The sequence below is a fragment of the Ovis aries genome, chromosome 1, assembly GCF_016772045.2.
Source record: "Ovis aries strain OAR_USU_Benz2616 breed Rambouillet chromosome 1, ARS-UI_Ramb_v3.0, whole genome shotgun sequence".
NCBI classification, from domain to species: Eukaryota; Metazoa; Chordata; class Mammalia; order Artiodactyla; family Bovidae; genus Ovis; species Ovis aries.
Window position 1 is genome coordinate 104,660,218 of NC_056054.1, and position 12,589 is coordinate 104,672,806.

The window sequence follows — 12,589 nt, forward strand, 5'->3', positions numbered from 1 at the left end:
AAAAGAATAGTGACTCAGTTTTAAAGATTCAGAAAACCATTACTCAAGCTCCTTGGCAGAGGAAGTGACCATTATGTCGCTCCGCAAGCTCTGCTTTAGTAGAAGAGGAAAAAAAGTCTTTTTATTTGTGATTTCTCTGAGCTGCCCAGATACTCTGGCCATTGTTCGTGAATTCAGGAACAGAACAGCCCCTGCTATTGTTCAAGCTGGTCACTGACCGTGTTAAGAGCTTCCATCTGACCTGGGGGTAAGGGAAATGACCAGAGAAATGTATTTCCTGGAACTGGCAAAGGCAGAAGCAGGAAAGAGAGCCCCTTCTGGTTCTAGGCTCCCACTTGTCTTCCTCAGCATCTCCGGGTTGTGACAAGCTGGCACTCTGGTCTGTGTATAGGGCCTGCCCACTGCACAACATGGGGAACACCACGTGGACCCCTGTGTCCTGTGTGACAGGGCCTCTTGGGAGTGTTCACTGTGGAGAACCTGACCCTGTGGGGCCCTCTCTGGCACCCTATCTTGAACATTTATTAAGCACGTACTGAGTTCTCTGATGAGTGTTACCTAGAGTTCACAGTCTCGTATTCATGACTGGGGATGGAGACCTACATTTAAAGACAGTGCCATGTGGAAAGCACCAGGGCAAGCTCATCCTGCCGTGGTCCTTGACCCTTGCTTGGACTTCCAAGCACTTTTGAAAGTCTATTGTGCGTTGGTTCCTTGTGAATTTCAATTGCTGCTCATCAGCTGATGGAGGGATGTTGTAAGCACTGCGCAGCGGGGCCACCCACCAGAAGACTGTTCTATTTTGACAGGGTCTCCATCTATTTTTGTTTGTTTGTTTTTGGCTTCACCAAGAGGCTTGTGGGATCTGAGTTCCTGGAGCAGGGATTAAACCTGTGCCCCGTGCGGTGGAAGTGCAAAGTCCTAACCACTGACCCACCGGGGCATTCCTGACAGTGTTTCCATCATTGTTCCTACAGGGTTGGTAATTTTTTCATGAACTTGACATCCGTGTTAGGTTATGTCCTTTAGCTGCTTTATCAAGTAGAAAATGGAGAAGTGAAAGTGTTGATGTAGTGATTCACAGTGTTGATCGGTCTTGTAGACCTCATTCAGGCACAGATGGAATTCAGTATGTGGACTGGATGTGGCTGGCCATAGCCTCCATCAGGTGCACACCAGATTCAAGCGGTTTGGCCTGTGTGTCAGTCATGAAGGGAAAGGACATGTGTGACATAGACACACACACTGGGACCAGCAGTTTTACTCAGGGAAATTCTTGGGCGAATGCACCAAGAGCCACATTGGAGAAATTTGATAGCACAGTCTTCAGTACACAGCAGGACACTGGAAATGACCTAAAACCTCCCTCGGCAGGAGAATGAGATCGCTGTCCAATGGAACATTACACAGCAGTGAAAACAAATAACTGTAGCTGCATGAATCATAGAAACGGAATGAGTGACAGACGCATGTCACAGAAGACTACCTACAATCTATAAATTTCAGATATCACACAAAGTTGAGAACAATTTAGGGATCCGTGAGTAGCGAATCTGAACCTATTTTTTAAAGAGAGGGAGTGGACTTCCCTGGTGGTGGGAAGTGGATAAGAACCCACCTGCCAGTGCAGGGGATGGGGGTTTGATCGCTGCTCTGGGAAGATTCCACCTGCTGAGGAGCAACTAAGCCTGCGTGCCACCACCACTGAGCCTGCGCTCTGGAGCCTGTGCTCAGCGAAGACCCAGTGTAGCCAAAAATAAATAAAAATACATTTTAAAAAGTAAAAGTGAGAGAATGATAGGCCCCAAATGTAACACTGGATGAGCAGGGAGACTGGGGAATTCAGAAGCGCAGGAGGAACTTCAGAGCCAATGATTGCTAGTGGTTTGGTTGGTAGGAAATCAGGGGTGTTTCATGCTTTGTAACTTTCTTGTACATTACACATATAAATTTGCATGTGTTCAATATCATAGACCACATTTAAAAATGATGTTTGAAATGCTAAAAATATACTGCTAAAGATTATGTGTGAAAAGTGTACTTAGGGCTTCTTATACCTTTTTTAAGCCCTGTGGGCATGGAGGTACCCTCAGTCACTGGACTTGGTCTTCTAGGGACTGGGATGGTCAGGGGAGCCCTGGATTCTCTGTCCCAGTTCTCCAGGAGTGAATTCATCTTACGTGTCTTATCCTTGAGGGCAAGGTCTCTCTGCTGCCCAGCTGCATCCTCTTCACTGGTGCCTGGCTCTGGGGGGCCTCTTCAAATGTTCGTTGGATGTAGGTCATTTGGCCCGTAGTGGGGGAAGATGAGGCAGAGGGTGTAAGGAACCTGCCCACACTTGCTCGGCTGCATGCTGAGATGCAACCATTTTTCTCACCCAAAGTCCAAGGCCCTGGTGGTGAAGAGAAAGAAACCGTAGATGATAGGCTGCTATCCTGTCCCTGGATGTGTCCCTTACCTGCCAGTCTTGGGGCAGAGGGTGCCTCGGTCGGGATCTCGGGCTCCAAGTGACAAGGTGAGAAGGAAGCTTGAAGGGAGTCTGTATGGCCAGAGAGAAGCTGTTGCTGTCCCCTCCACCTTCCCCCACATTTGTTTATTCATTTGACTGTGCCAGGCCTTAGTTGTGGCACACAGGGTCTTCAGTTGTGGCTTGCAAACTCTTGTAGGGTCTAGTTCCTTGACCAGGGATTAAGCTCGGTTTCCTTCCACTGGGTGTGCAGTCTTAGCCGCTAGACCACCAGGGAAATCCCCAGTCACTGTCCCCTTTGTGGCCGTGTCCCTGGCTGCTGGGCTGTGCCCGGGGTCTGTCTAGACAGCCAGCCCAGCTGGCTTTGGGAGTGTCGTCCTCTTGGAAGTCAGTTATCCTTAGTCCCTCCTCTCTGACAGTTGCCTTGGCGGGAGGAAGGAGAGAGATTAAGAGTGCCTTCTAAGCAAGAAAGCTTTGCAGGTTGGGGGGACACTGTTTCTGGGCCTTTTGGAAATCTTTGACCAGAAATTGCTTCTGTTTGCTAATACATGACCACACGTTTGGTTAGAAGGACCAAGTGTGCTTAATACGAAAACTTGCCGTTTTCCCTGGCTTCAGTTTCCTTAGCTGGTTAGACTAATTTAAATCTTAGAAGCTGTGAATCTATTTAACCTATGAAAGTATTAGTCACTCAGTCGTGTCTGACTCTTTGTGATCCCATGGACTGTAACCCACCAGGCTCCTCTGTCTATGGGATTCCTCAGGCAAGAATACTGGAGTGGGGTGCCATTCCCTTGGGTTGCCAGGGGATCTTCCCAACCCAGGGATTGATCCAGGGTCTCCTGCATTGCAAGTGGATTCTTTACTGTCTGAGCAACAGAGAAACCCCTTAACCTATACTTAAAAAAGTTTGGTTGTTCCTTTAATCTTTAATATCCTTGCCTTGAATAGCACTCATGATATTTTTCAAGGGAGTGCATTTCTTTTCTTTTACTTTCCAATGTTGTCTCTAGAATAAAAATAGCATTGCCCTAAATGGTCTGATAGAGAGGTGGAGGTGGAGGTGGAAGGAGCACTGAACAGAGCTGGAAAACCTGGTTTGCATCTCAGCTGTGTCGCTGTTCTTGGCGATCTTGGACTAGTCTCCCGATTCCTTGGTGCCTTGGATACTATCTGTAAAATGGGCCACTTACCACGGAGACCCCCGGATTCTGAGGCTTCATGTGTACTCGTGCATCCCACTGGGTTCCTGGCCTTCATTCTTACGTTCGTTTATACACGCATCAAGTGCTCAGTGGGCCCCTGCTGGGTTCTAGGCAACCATCTAGGCACTGAAATACAGCAGAGAACAAGACAGGGTACCTACTCTTGAGGTACTTGGAGTCCTGAAATGAAGATGGATATAAAATTGGTAATTGAAAGGCAGCGTGTGAGAGGTCATGTGGTGAGGGAGGTAGAATGGGGGCCCAAAGCAGCTGAGGGAAGGCCTGTGGGGAAGCGACAGATGGGCTGAGATGGGCAACAGGAGGAAGCAGCATGGGGGTCGGGGTGGGAGGGCGGTGAGTGTGAGCGGAGCTCGAGAGCCTGTGGGGAGGGGCTCCATCCCTTCTAAGGCTGAGTGGGCTAGGTGAGGGTTCAGAGGTCAGCAGGGGGCAGATGGTGGAAAGCCTTGAGGGCCAGCCTCTAAACTTGGACTTCCTGCTGTGGAAGCCCCTGGAAGCCCCTTGAAGGGGCTGCCAATCAAAGGAGCGGGGTGACCAGATAGCCTCTTTGGAAGGCTCAGTGGAGCGACTGGGCGGAGACGGCCAAGGCTGGGGCTGGGAGGCCGTTCCTATAACCCAGGACGGGGTGATGCTGGCCTGGGCCAGATGTTTAGCACCGGAACCTTCTGTGGCTCCCCGAATTGGAAATGAGGCCCCTTGCTCGGGTTGCTGCGGTCTCACCCAGTGTCTTCTCCCCTGGCAGAGGTGGCAAGCGATGTGCTGACCAGCGTGCCAGGGGCCAACGTCACCCTGACCTGCCCAGGTGGGGGACCAGAGGACAATGCCACAGTCCACTGGGTGCTCAGGAGTCAGATGACAGGCTCGCACCCCGGCACACCGGCTGGCGTGGGACGGCGGCTGCTTTTGCCGTCCGTGCAGCCCAGCGACTCCGGAAACTATTCATGCTACCGGGAAGGCCACCCAGCTGGGAGAGTGCGCTTGGTGGTGGACGGTGAGTGGCATCCTCAGAGCGCCCAGCATGGCTCTCGTGTTCCAGGGAGAGATTCCCCACTTGACCCTTTAAATTCCTGTCATTTCCTTGGCCCGAGCATTTCGGGGAAAGGCCCAGTGACGCCTGCCAGTGAGGCTGGCCGAGCTTCCAGCTGGGCTGGGTGGGGGTAGCTGGGTGGGGGGTAGCTGGCTGGGTGGGGGTAGCTCTCCGGTCTTGCTGGGTGCTTAGGGGTTGAGGGTCCGGAGACAGGGGCCTGGGTTTGAATCCTGCTCCTTCACAGCTTAGCTTCTCTGCTCCTCAGTCCCCTTGTTAATAAAATAAGGTTCACTTTATTAACCTAGTTCAGGCTTATTGTAAAGATTAAATGAGTGTGTATGCGTGCACACATAACGGTGTTAACGACTCTGGCACATAGTAAGCTCTCGAATGAACTCTTCTTATTGTTAGAATTAGCTGGTTCCTAGCTCCCTCGTATCTCATTAAGACACCCTAGAGTCAGACACCCAGTGTGCCAGGCCCTGTGCTGAGGGACTTTCTTTCTTGGTGTCTTGCATCGTCCTCCCAGTGTCCCAGTGAGAGAAAGCAGTATTATTACGGTCCTTTTTCAATGATTTAATTTCATAGTAGAAAACTGAAGGGAGATTGGGACTTGCCCACACAGCCAGTGTAACTCCAAAGCCCCCAGCTTTTTCTCTGTCAATCGTGCTCCCCTTTAGGCAAGTTGGCCTCCCAGGTTTCTCCCCTCACTTGCCCACCTCCTAGCCTGACATGAGGACTTTGGTGTCCTTTAATTTCCCAGCCCAGTAAGATCTGTTTGTGGCTGTTGGCTGGAGTGAAGGCTGGCACCAGGGCAGGGTGGGGTGGCAGGGCTGAGCTGAGAGCTCCCTCAGAAGGGAGGTGAGCCCAGAAAGGAGGGGACATGTGCTGCCTCGTCAGCCTCTGTTCTCTCCTTCCAGTCCCCCCGGAGAAGCCTCAGATCTCCTGCTTCCAGAAGAGCCCCCTCAGTAGCGTGAATTGTGAGTGGAGTCCCCGGAGCCCTCCATCCCTGACCACCAAGGCCGTGTTACTGGTGAAAAAGCTGTAAGTATCTTGGCTGGGCAGTGTGTCTGTCTCCTCCATCCTTCCTGAAGCTCCAGGAGTGATGGGGAGTGGGGGAGCTCTCAGAGGAACTGGCTGACCAGTGATTCCAAAATGTTACTGGAAAGTAATACTTTGACCACCTGATGGGAAGAGCTGACTCAATGGAAAAGACCCTGATGCTGGGAAAGATTGAAGGCAGGAAGAGAAGGGGACGACAGAGGATGAGATGGTTGAATGGCATCACCGACTCAATGGACATGGGTTTCAGCAAGCTCCAGGAGATGTAAAGGACAGGGAACCCTGGTGTGCTGCAGTCCATGGGGTCGCAAAGAGTCAGACACGAATGAGTCATTGAACAAGTACTTTAAGCTGTAAGTAAGTAAAGTCGCTCAGTCGTGTCTGACTCTTTGCGACCCCATGGACTGTAGCCTACCAGGTGTCTCCCTCCATGGGATTCTCCAAGCAAGAGTACTGGAGTGGGTTGCCATTTCCTTCTCCAGGGGATCTTCCCGACCCAGGGATCGAACCCGGGTCTCCCGTATTCCAGGAAGACACTTTAACCTCTGAGCCACCTGAGGAGAAGGGAATGAGGGGACTTGGCCAGGAGAACACATCCTGTGCCGGTCAGGGTGCTACCCTATTTGCACTGTCCACACAGTAGCCAGGGTGGAGGGGTGGGAGTTGTTATTTTTCTGCTTAACAGATGGAGAAACTGTGAACCACGGAGACTAACTAGTTTGTTTAAGGTCATCTAACTAGTAAGTAGCGCTGCCAGGAATCAAACCCCAGTCAATCTCATTTCATTCAAAATGTAAAGGTTTTGGGTGTTGCTCTTAAGAAGACAGAGATGTCCTTGGGTGGGGAAGGGCAACTCCTGATCAGTCCTGACTATGAGCTTATCAGGACTTTCCCATCATCGTGGCGGGTGAGAGGAAGTGGTGATAGGGTGGGGAGAGGGAGCTGGGGGCAGCGGGGCGGGAAGTCACACTTGGTCCGCGGTCCCTGTGGCACCAGAAGATGGCCCTGTCAGGTGTGGTTCTGTGCTTGGTCCTTTGTCTTGTAGAGTTAAACGAGACTAGAAAGCTCACTCAGGCAGGGTTAAACAAGGGGCATGACAAAGTGCAACCCCAAGACGTGACAGTGGGCTGACCCCATCGGAGTGGGGCCGCCCTATTTTATGTTTTTCTTTTATGTCCTTGTTCCCTCCCCAAAGCAGTCCTCCGTGTCTGGTTTGTTTTGCCCGTGTCAAACAGGGCTTGTATCTGAGACCAACTAGGGAAGCGGGCGTGTTGGGCGCGTTTTTCCTGCTGAAGCTCCTGGCTGTAGGTTTTCCCTTTGCTCTGTTTTTCATGGGCCTTTAAACTTCTTTGTCTGCCTTTTAACTGCTGCCTTTTAACTGCCACTCTGGACACTTTACCTAACAGCACATTGACAGATGAATGGATACAGAAATTGTGGTACACATTTACAGTGGAATATTACTCAGCTCTAACAGCGCAAAGTGGGACGAGTTCAGGCATGGATGTGGAGCAGGTGGATGATCACACCTCTGCAGTTTTCTCTGTTTCCATCTCAGAACCAAGGTCCCACTGAGTGCTCACTCCGTCGTGTCTGACTCTGTGTGACCCTTTGGACGGTAGCCCACCAGGTTCCTCTGTCCACGGGATTCTCCAGGCAAGAATACTGGAGGGGGTTGCCATGCCCTCCTCCAAGGGATCTTCCTCACCCAGGGATCGAACCCACATCTCCTGCATCTCCAGCACTGGCAGGCAGATTCTCTACCACTGTGACCCCTGGAAAGTGCATCTAGACTAAGGGGTTAGTCTACATGCTTATCCCTGAGTTTGAGCTGACAATCATCAGAGTATCAAAAAATTCAAGCAGTGATGTCATCAGGGAGTTTTGGTCTGCACTTGTGCCCGTCTCCAGAGAGTCACCTGGTGGTGACGTTTGTGTTTTGGTCTCTGCACAGATGTGTATAGATTGCCCGTCTGCACAAGATGCAGCTGCCATTAGGACTGACGGCTCATACTCCAAGTCGGGGAGGGTCAGAAGTCTCCACAACCTGAAGCTGAGCTAGGATATAAATTGTCTGGGACCTGGAAGGCATTTCTGCTTAGATGAGATGTTCTGTACTGTGGCCGACAACTGCCCAGACCAGCCCAGGGAAAGCTTATTCAGTTGACTGGAAGACTTGGTGTGTTGACATAGTGCGAGCGGACAGGGCGTTTTTGTTCACAGCCCGCTCCTGACAGCAGCCTCAGGCACATCTACTTGCCTCTCCTGGGCTGTCTTCACTGGTGTGAGGAAGGGGGAACGGGGAGCCCTCACGAGAGCCTCAGGTCCCCCCAGAACCCACTCAGGCCCATCCTGGCACTGTGAGGGTGAAACGCAAAGAGATTTTGTGTGTTCTGCTCTTTTTGCTCATGTGTGTGCCTGCGGTCACACCCTCGCCCCACTGTACTTGCTTGCTCACTCTCTCCATAAGTGTTTGTCAAGTTCAGCAGCTGCGGTGGGTTGGGTGCTCTACCAGGCTGAAGGAGAGACAGGAGGCAAACAAGGCTGGGCCCCTGGACTGCCCTGGCAGCCCAGTGGTTAGGAATCCACAGTTCCAATGCAAGGGGGTGCAGGTTAGATCCCTGGTTGGGGAACTGAGATCCTACATGCTGTGCTGCGTGAGCCAAAAAGAAAAAGAAAAACACTGGCCCTTGCTCTTAGGGATTCCCTCATGGTTCAGGCAGTAAAGAAAACGCCTGCAGTGCGGGAGACCTGGGTTCAATCCCTGGGCTGGGAAGATCCCCTGGAGAAGAGAGTGGCAACCCTTTGCAGTATTCTTGCTTGGAGAATTCCATGAACAGAGGAGTCTGGAGGGCTATAGAGTCAGACATGATTGAGCGATTAACACGCACTGCTCTTAGGGCCCACAGATTGTAGGAGACACGCCACAGGCCTGTGGGATGGATGGCTGGGTGATGGTGGAAGGAGGGGAGGGAGGCCCTAACTCAGACTGGGAAGGTGGGGGCGGGCTTCCAAGAAGAAAAAAGTTTGTCTTGGGCCTGGGGTTCAGACTCAAAACAGAGGTTGATGGTTGATTTGTCCTGTGGCAGTGAGGTGGTTGGCTGCCCTGGCCTCACAGGCCCATACATGTCATACATGGGTGAAGTTTCAGGCTTCCAGACGAGGTGGGAGAGTGTCTGACTCAACTCCAATATCTCTATCACCCAGAAATCCTTTCTGGGCTCACCTGCCAGAAACACTCCCATCTCCTTGCAAACCCCTCCAGCACTTCGAGCTTCTGGAATGGCATTCCACTGGCTGTCCTAGTCCTCTGAGGGCAGGTCTCTTTTGTTAGTATCTTGGGGCCAGGGTGGGGCCTCCTGGTTCCTTTCTGCATCCCCCGCAGAGGCCAAAGCGTAGCACCTGGCAGAGAACCTGAACGCATGGCCTCTGTGATGCCATGGCGATTGAGTTTGCCATCTAGTTCAGCCCCTTTGACGGCGGTGGCAGGGAATGAGCTAGATGTCTTACACTCATTTTTCAACTAATCCTAAGAAAGCCCTGTGAGGTGGGTACTATTAACATTACCATTTTTGAGTGAGGAAACAGAGGCTTGGAGAGGTTGGAGAATTTACTCAAGACCCCAAGTGTTACTCAGTGTGTGGAGCGGAGATGAACACCCCTGGGGTGAGACCCCAGAGCCTCAGCATCTCAGCACGGCCCCCCGGCTCACCCCAGTCCTGGGTAAGTGCCGCAGCTGATAGTGAGCCCTGCCCTTGTTTTGTCTCCACAGTCCGGCGCAAGGCTTCCAGAAGCCATGCCAGTACTCCCCCGAGACCCAGCGCTTCTCCTGCCAGTTGGCTGTCCCTGAGGGAGATAGCTCTTTCTACGTAGTGTCCCTGTGTGTCGCCAACAGTGCTGGGAACAAGTCCAGCAGCCCCCTAGGATTTGACGGCTTCAAACTCCGTAAGTGAGCTCTTCAGGCCTCCCTCTGCCCTTTAGCTGTTTTTTTGTTTTTTTTTTTTTTTTTAAATTTAATGCTCCTCATGCGCCTTTTGGAGTGGCCTGGTGAAGGGTTTGGTGAGCTGGTGCCTTTGTGCTTTGCTTGCCAGGGGTCTGACTGTGGCAGGGATGTGTGTGCAGAAGTGGGTGGGGGTTGGAGGCGGGCGCTTGCCTGCTGGGGGCTTGCCGTCTTCCCGGGTCTCTCCTTGCACTGCGCTTGCTCCCTCTCCCCACAGTGCAGCCTGACCCACCTGGCAACATCACGGTCAGCGCAGTGGACAGAAACCCCCGCTGGCTCAGGGTCACCTGGCAAGACCCCCCCTCCTGGAACTCACATTACTACAGGCTACAGTTTGAGCTCCGATACCGGAGTGAACAGTCAAAGACATTCACAACACTGACGGTAAATTTTTCTTTTATTCTTGGACAGTGAAGAGCCCTTAGATACTCAGGGGATGGTAGAATGGGTTCAGTTCAGTCACTCAGCCGTGTCCGACTCTTTGCGACCCCGTGAATCGCAGCACATCAGGCCTCCTTGTCCATCACCAACTCCCGGAGTTCACTCAAACTCATGTCCATCGAGTCGGTGATGCCATCCAGCCATCTCATTCTCTGTTGTCCCCTTCTCCTCCTGCCCCAAATCCCTCCCAGCATCAGTCTTTTCCAATGAGTCAACTCTTTGCATGAGGTGGCCAAAGTATTGGAGTTTCAGCTTCAGCATCAGTCCTTAAAATGAACACCCAGGACTGATCTCCTTTAGAATGGACTAGTTGGATCTCCTTGCAGTCCAAGGGACTCTCAAGAGTCTTCTCCAACACCACAGTTCCAAAGCATCAATTCTTCGGTGCTCAGCTTTCTTTACAGTCCAACTCTCACGTCCATACATGACCACTGGAAAAACCATAGCCTTGACTAGACGGACCTTTGTTGGCAAAGTAATATCTCTGCTTTTCAATATACTATCTAGGTTGGTCATAACTTTCCTTCCAAGGAGTAAGCGTCTTTTAAATTCATGGCTGCAATCACCATCTGCAGTGATTTTGGAGCCCCCCAAAATAAAGTCTGACACTGTTTCCACTGTTTCCCATCTATTTCCCATGAAGTGATGGGACCAGGTGCCATGATCTTAGCTTTCTGAATGTTGAGCTTTAAGCCAACTTTTTCACTCTCCTCTTTCACTTTCATCAAGAGGCTTTTAGCTCCTCTTCACTTTTTGCCATGAGGGTGGTGTCATCTGCATATCTGAGGTTATTGATATTTCTCCCAGCAATCTTGATTCCAGCTTGTGCTTCTTCCAGCCCAGCATTTCTCATTATGTACTCTGCATATAAGTTAAATAAGCAGGGTGACAATATACGGCCTTGACGTACTCCTTTTCCTATTGGGAACCAGTCTGTTGTTCCATGTCCAGTTCTAACTGTTACTTCCTGACCTGCATACAGATTTCTCAAGAGGCAGGTCAGGTGGTCTGGTATTCCCATCTCTTTCAGAATTTTCCACAGTCGATTGTGATCTACACAGTCAAAGGCTTTGGCATAGTCAATAAAACAGAAGTAGATGTTTTTCTGGAACTCTCTTGCTTTTTTGATGATCCAGCAGATGTTGACAATTTGATCTCTGGTTCCTCTGCCTTTTCTAAAACCAGCTTGAACATCTGGAAGTTGACGGTTCATGTACTGCTGAAGCCTGGCTTGGAGAATTTTGAGCATGACTTTACTAGCATGTGAGATGAGTGCAATTGTGCGGTAGTTTGAGCATTCTTTGGCGTTGCCTTTCTTTGGGATTGGAATGAAAACTGACCTTTTCCAGTCCTGTGGCCACTGCTGAGTTTTCCAAATGTACTGGCATATTGAGTGCAGCACTTTCACAGCAATGGGTACTAGAAGGAAAAAAATGAGTTTTGGGTCCTGGTCAGCTGCTCACTACCTGCACGGCCTTTCCAAAGTCCCTGGACCTTTCTGAGCCTTGGCTGCTTCACTCATAAAGTGGGAAGAATAATGCCAGGCCAGTTTCCTCCTTACGGGTCCATTTGTGAGGGCGAGAGTGTGACCTGGGGGGAGAAATGGGCTGCCTACGAGTCAAGGGTGTGCTGACAAGTTTCTGTGGTGCCTGGGGGCAGGGGCAGTGACTTAGCTTCTGCTCCTGCTGGTCCTGAGGGCAACTTCACCTCTTGTGAGCCTCCTGCCCAGCTGAGTGGCCCACTGGACCTGAAAGAGGGAGCGCCTGAAGGACGGGGTTGTCTAAGGACTCCAAGGGCCCTGTGGATCTGACAGGTGCCGCTCAGGCTCCACCCCAGAGTCCATTGTGCCTCTCACCCACAGATGAAGGATCTCTCGTATCACTGCATCATCCATGATGCCTGGAGCGGCATGAGGCATGTGGTGCAGCTTCGGGCCCAGGAGGAATTTGGGAATGGGTTGTGGAGCGAGTGGAGCCCCGAGGTCACCGGCATCCCTTGGACAGGTATGTGATAACTGAGCGTTTCAGCTTTCTTATTATATCAATCATCTGTTGCTGTGTAACAAGTCTTCCCAAGTGGTGCTAGTGGTAAAGAACCTGCCTGCCAGTGCAGGAGACGTAAGAGACACAAGTTCGATCCCTGGGTTAGAAAGATGCCCTGGAAGAGGGCATGGCACCCACTCCAGTATTCTTGCCTGGAGAATCCCATGGACAGAGGAGCCTGGCAGGCTACAGTCCAAAGGGTTGCAAATAAGTTAGACAGGACTGAAGTGACTTAGGATGGATGTAACAAGTCCGACTTCCCTCATGGCACAGTGGTAAAGAATCTGCCTACAGTGCAGGAGATTCAGGTTTGATCCCTGGGTGGAG

At 51.3% G+C, this 12,589-nt stretch overlaps 1 protein-coding gene across 4 annotated transcripts in view; it reads left to right on the top strand.

Moving 5' to 3' along the window:
* The window catches only part of IL6R (interleukin 6 receptor), a 67,527-nt gene that overhangs the window by 30,850 nt on the left and 24,088 nt on the right, over positions 1-12,589 (top strand). For all 4 annotated transcript variants that reach the window (XM_060414729.1, XM_042254709.2, XM_060414733.1 and 1 more), the window contains 5 exons: positions 4,433-4,681; positions 5,638-5,761; positions 9,552-9,724; positions 9,997-10,163; positions 12,082-12,223. In XM_060414729.1, coding sequence (XP_060270712.1) covers positions 4,433-4,681; positions 5,638-5,761; positions 9,552-9,724; positions 9,997-10,163; positions 12,082-12,223 — 855 coding nt within the window. The remainder of the gene's footprint in view (positions 1-4,432; positions 4,682-5,637; positions 5,762-9,551; positions 9,725-9,996; positions 10,164-12,081; positions 12,224-12,589) is intronic.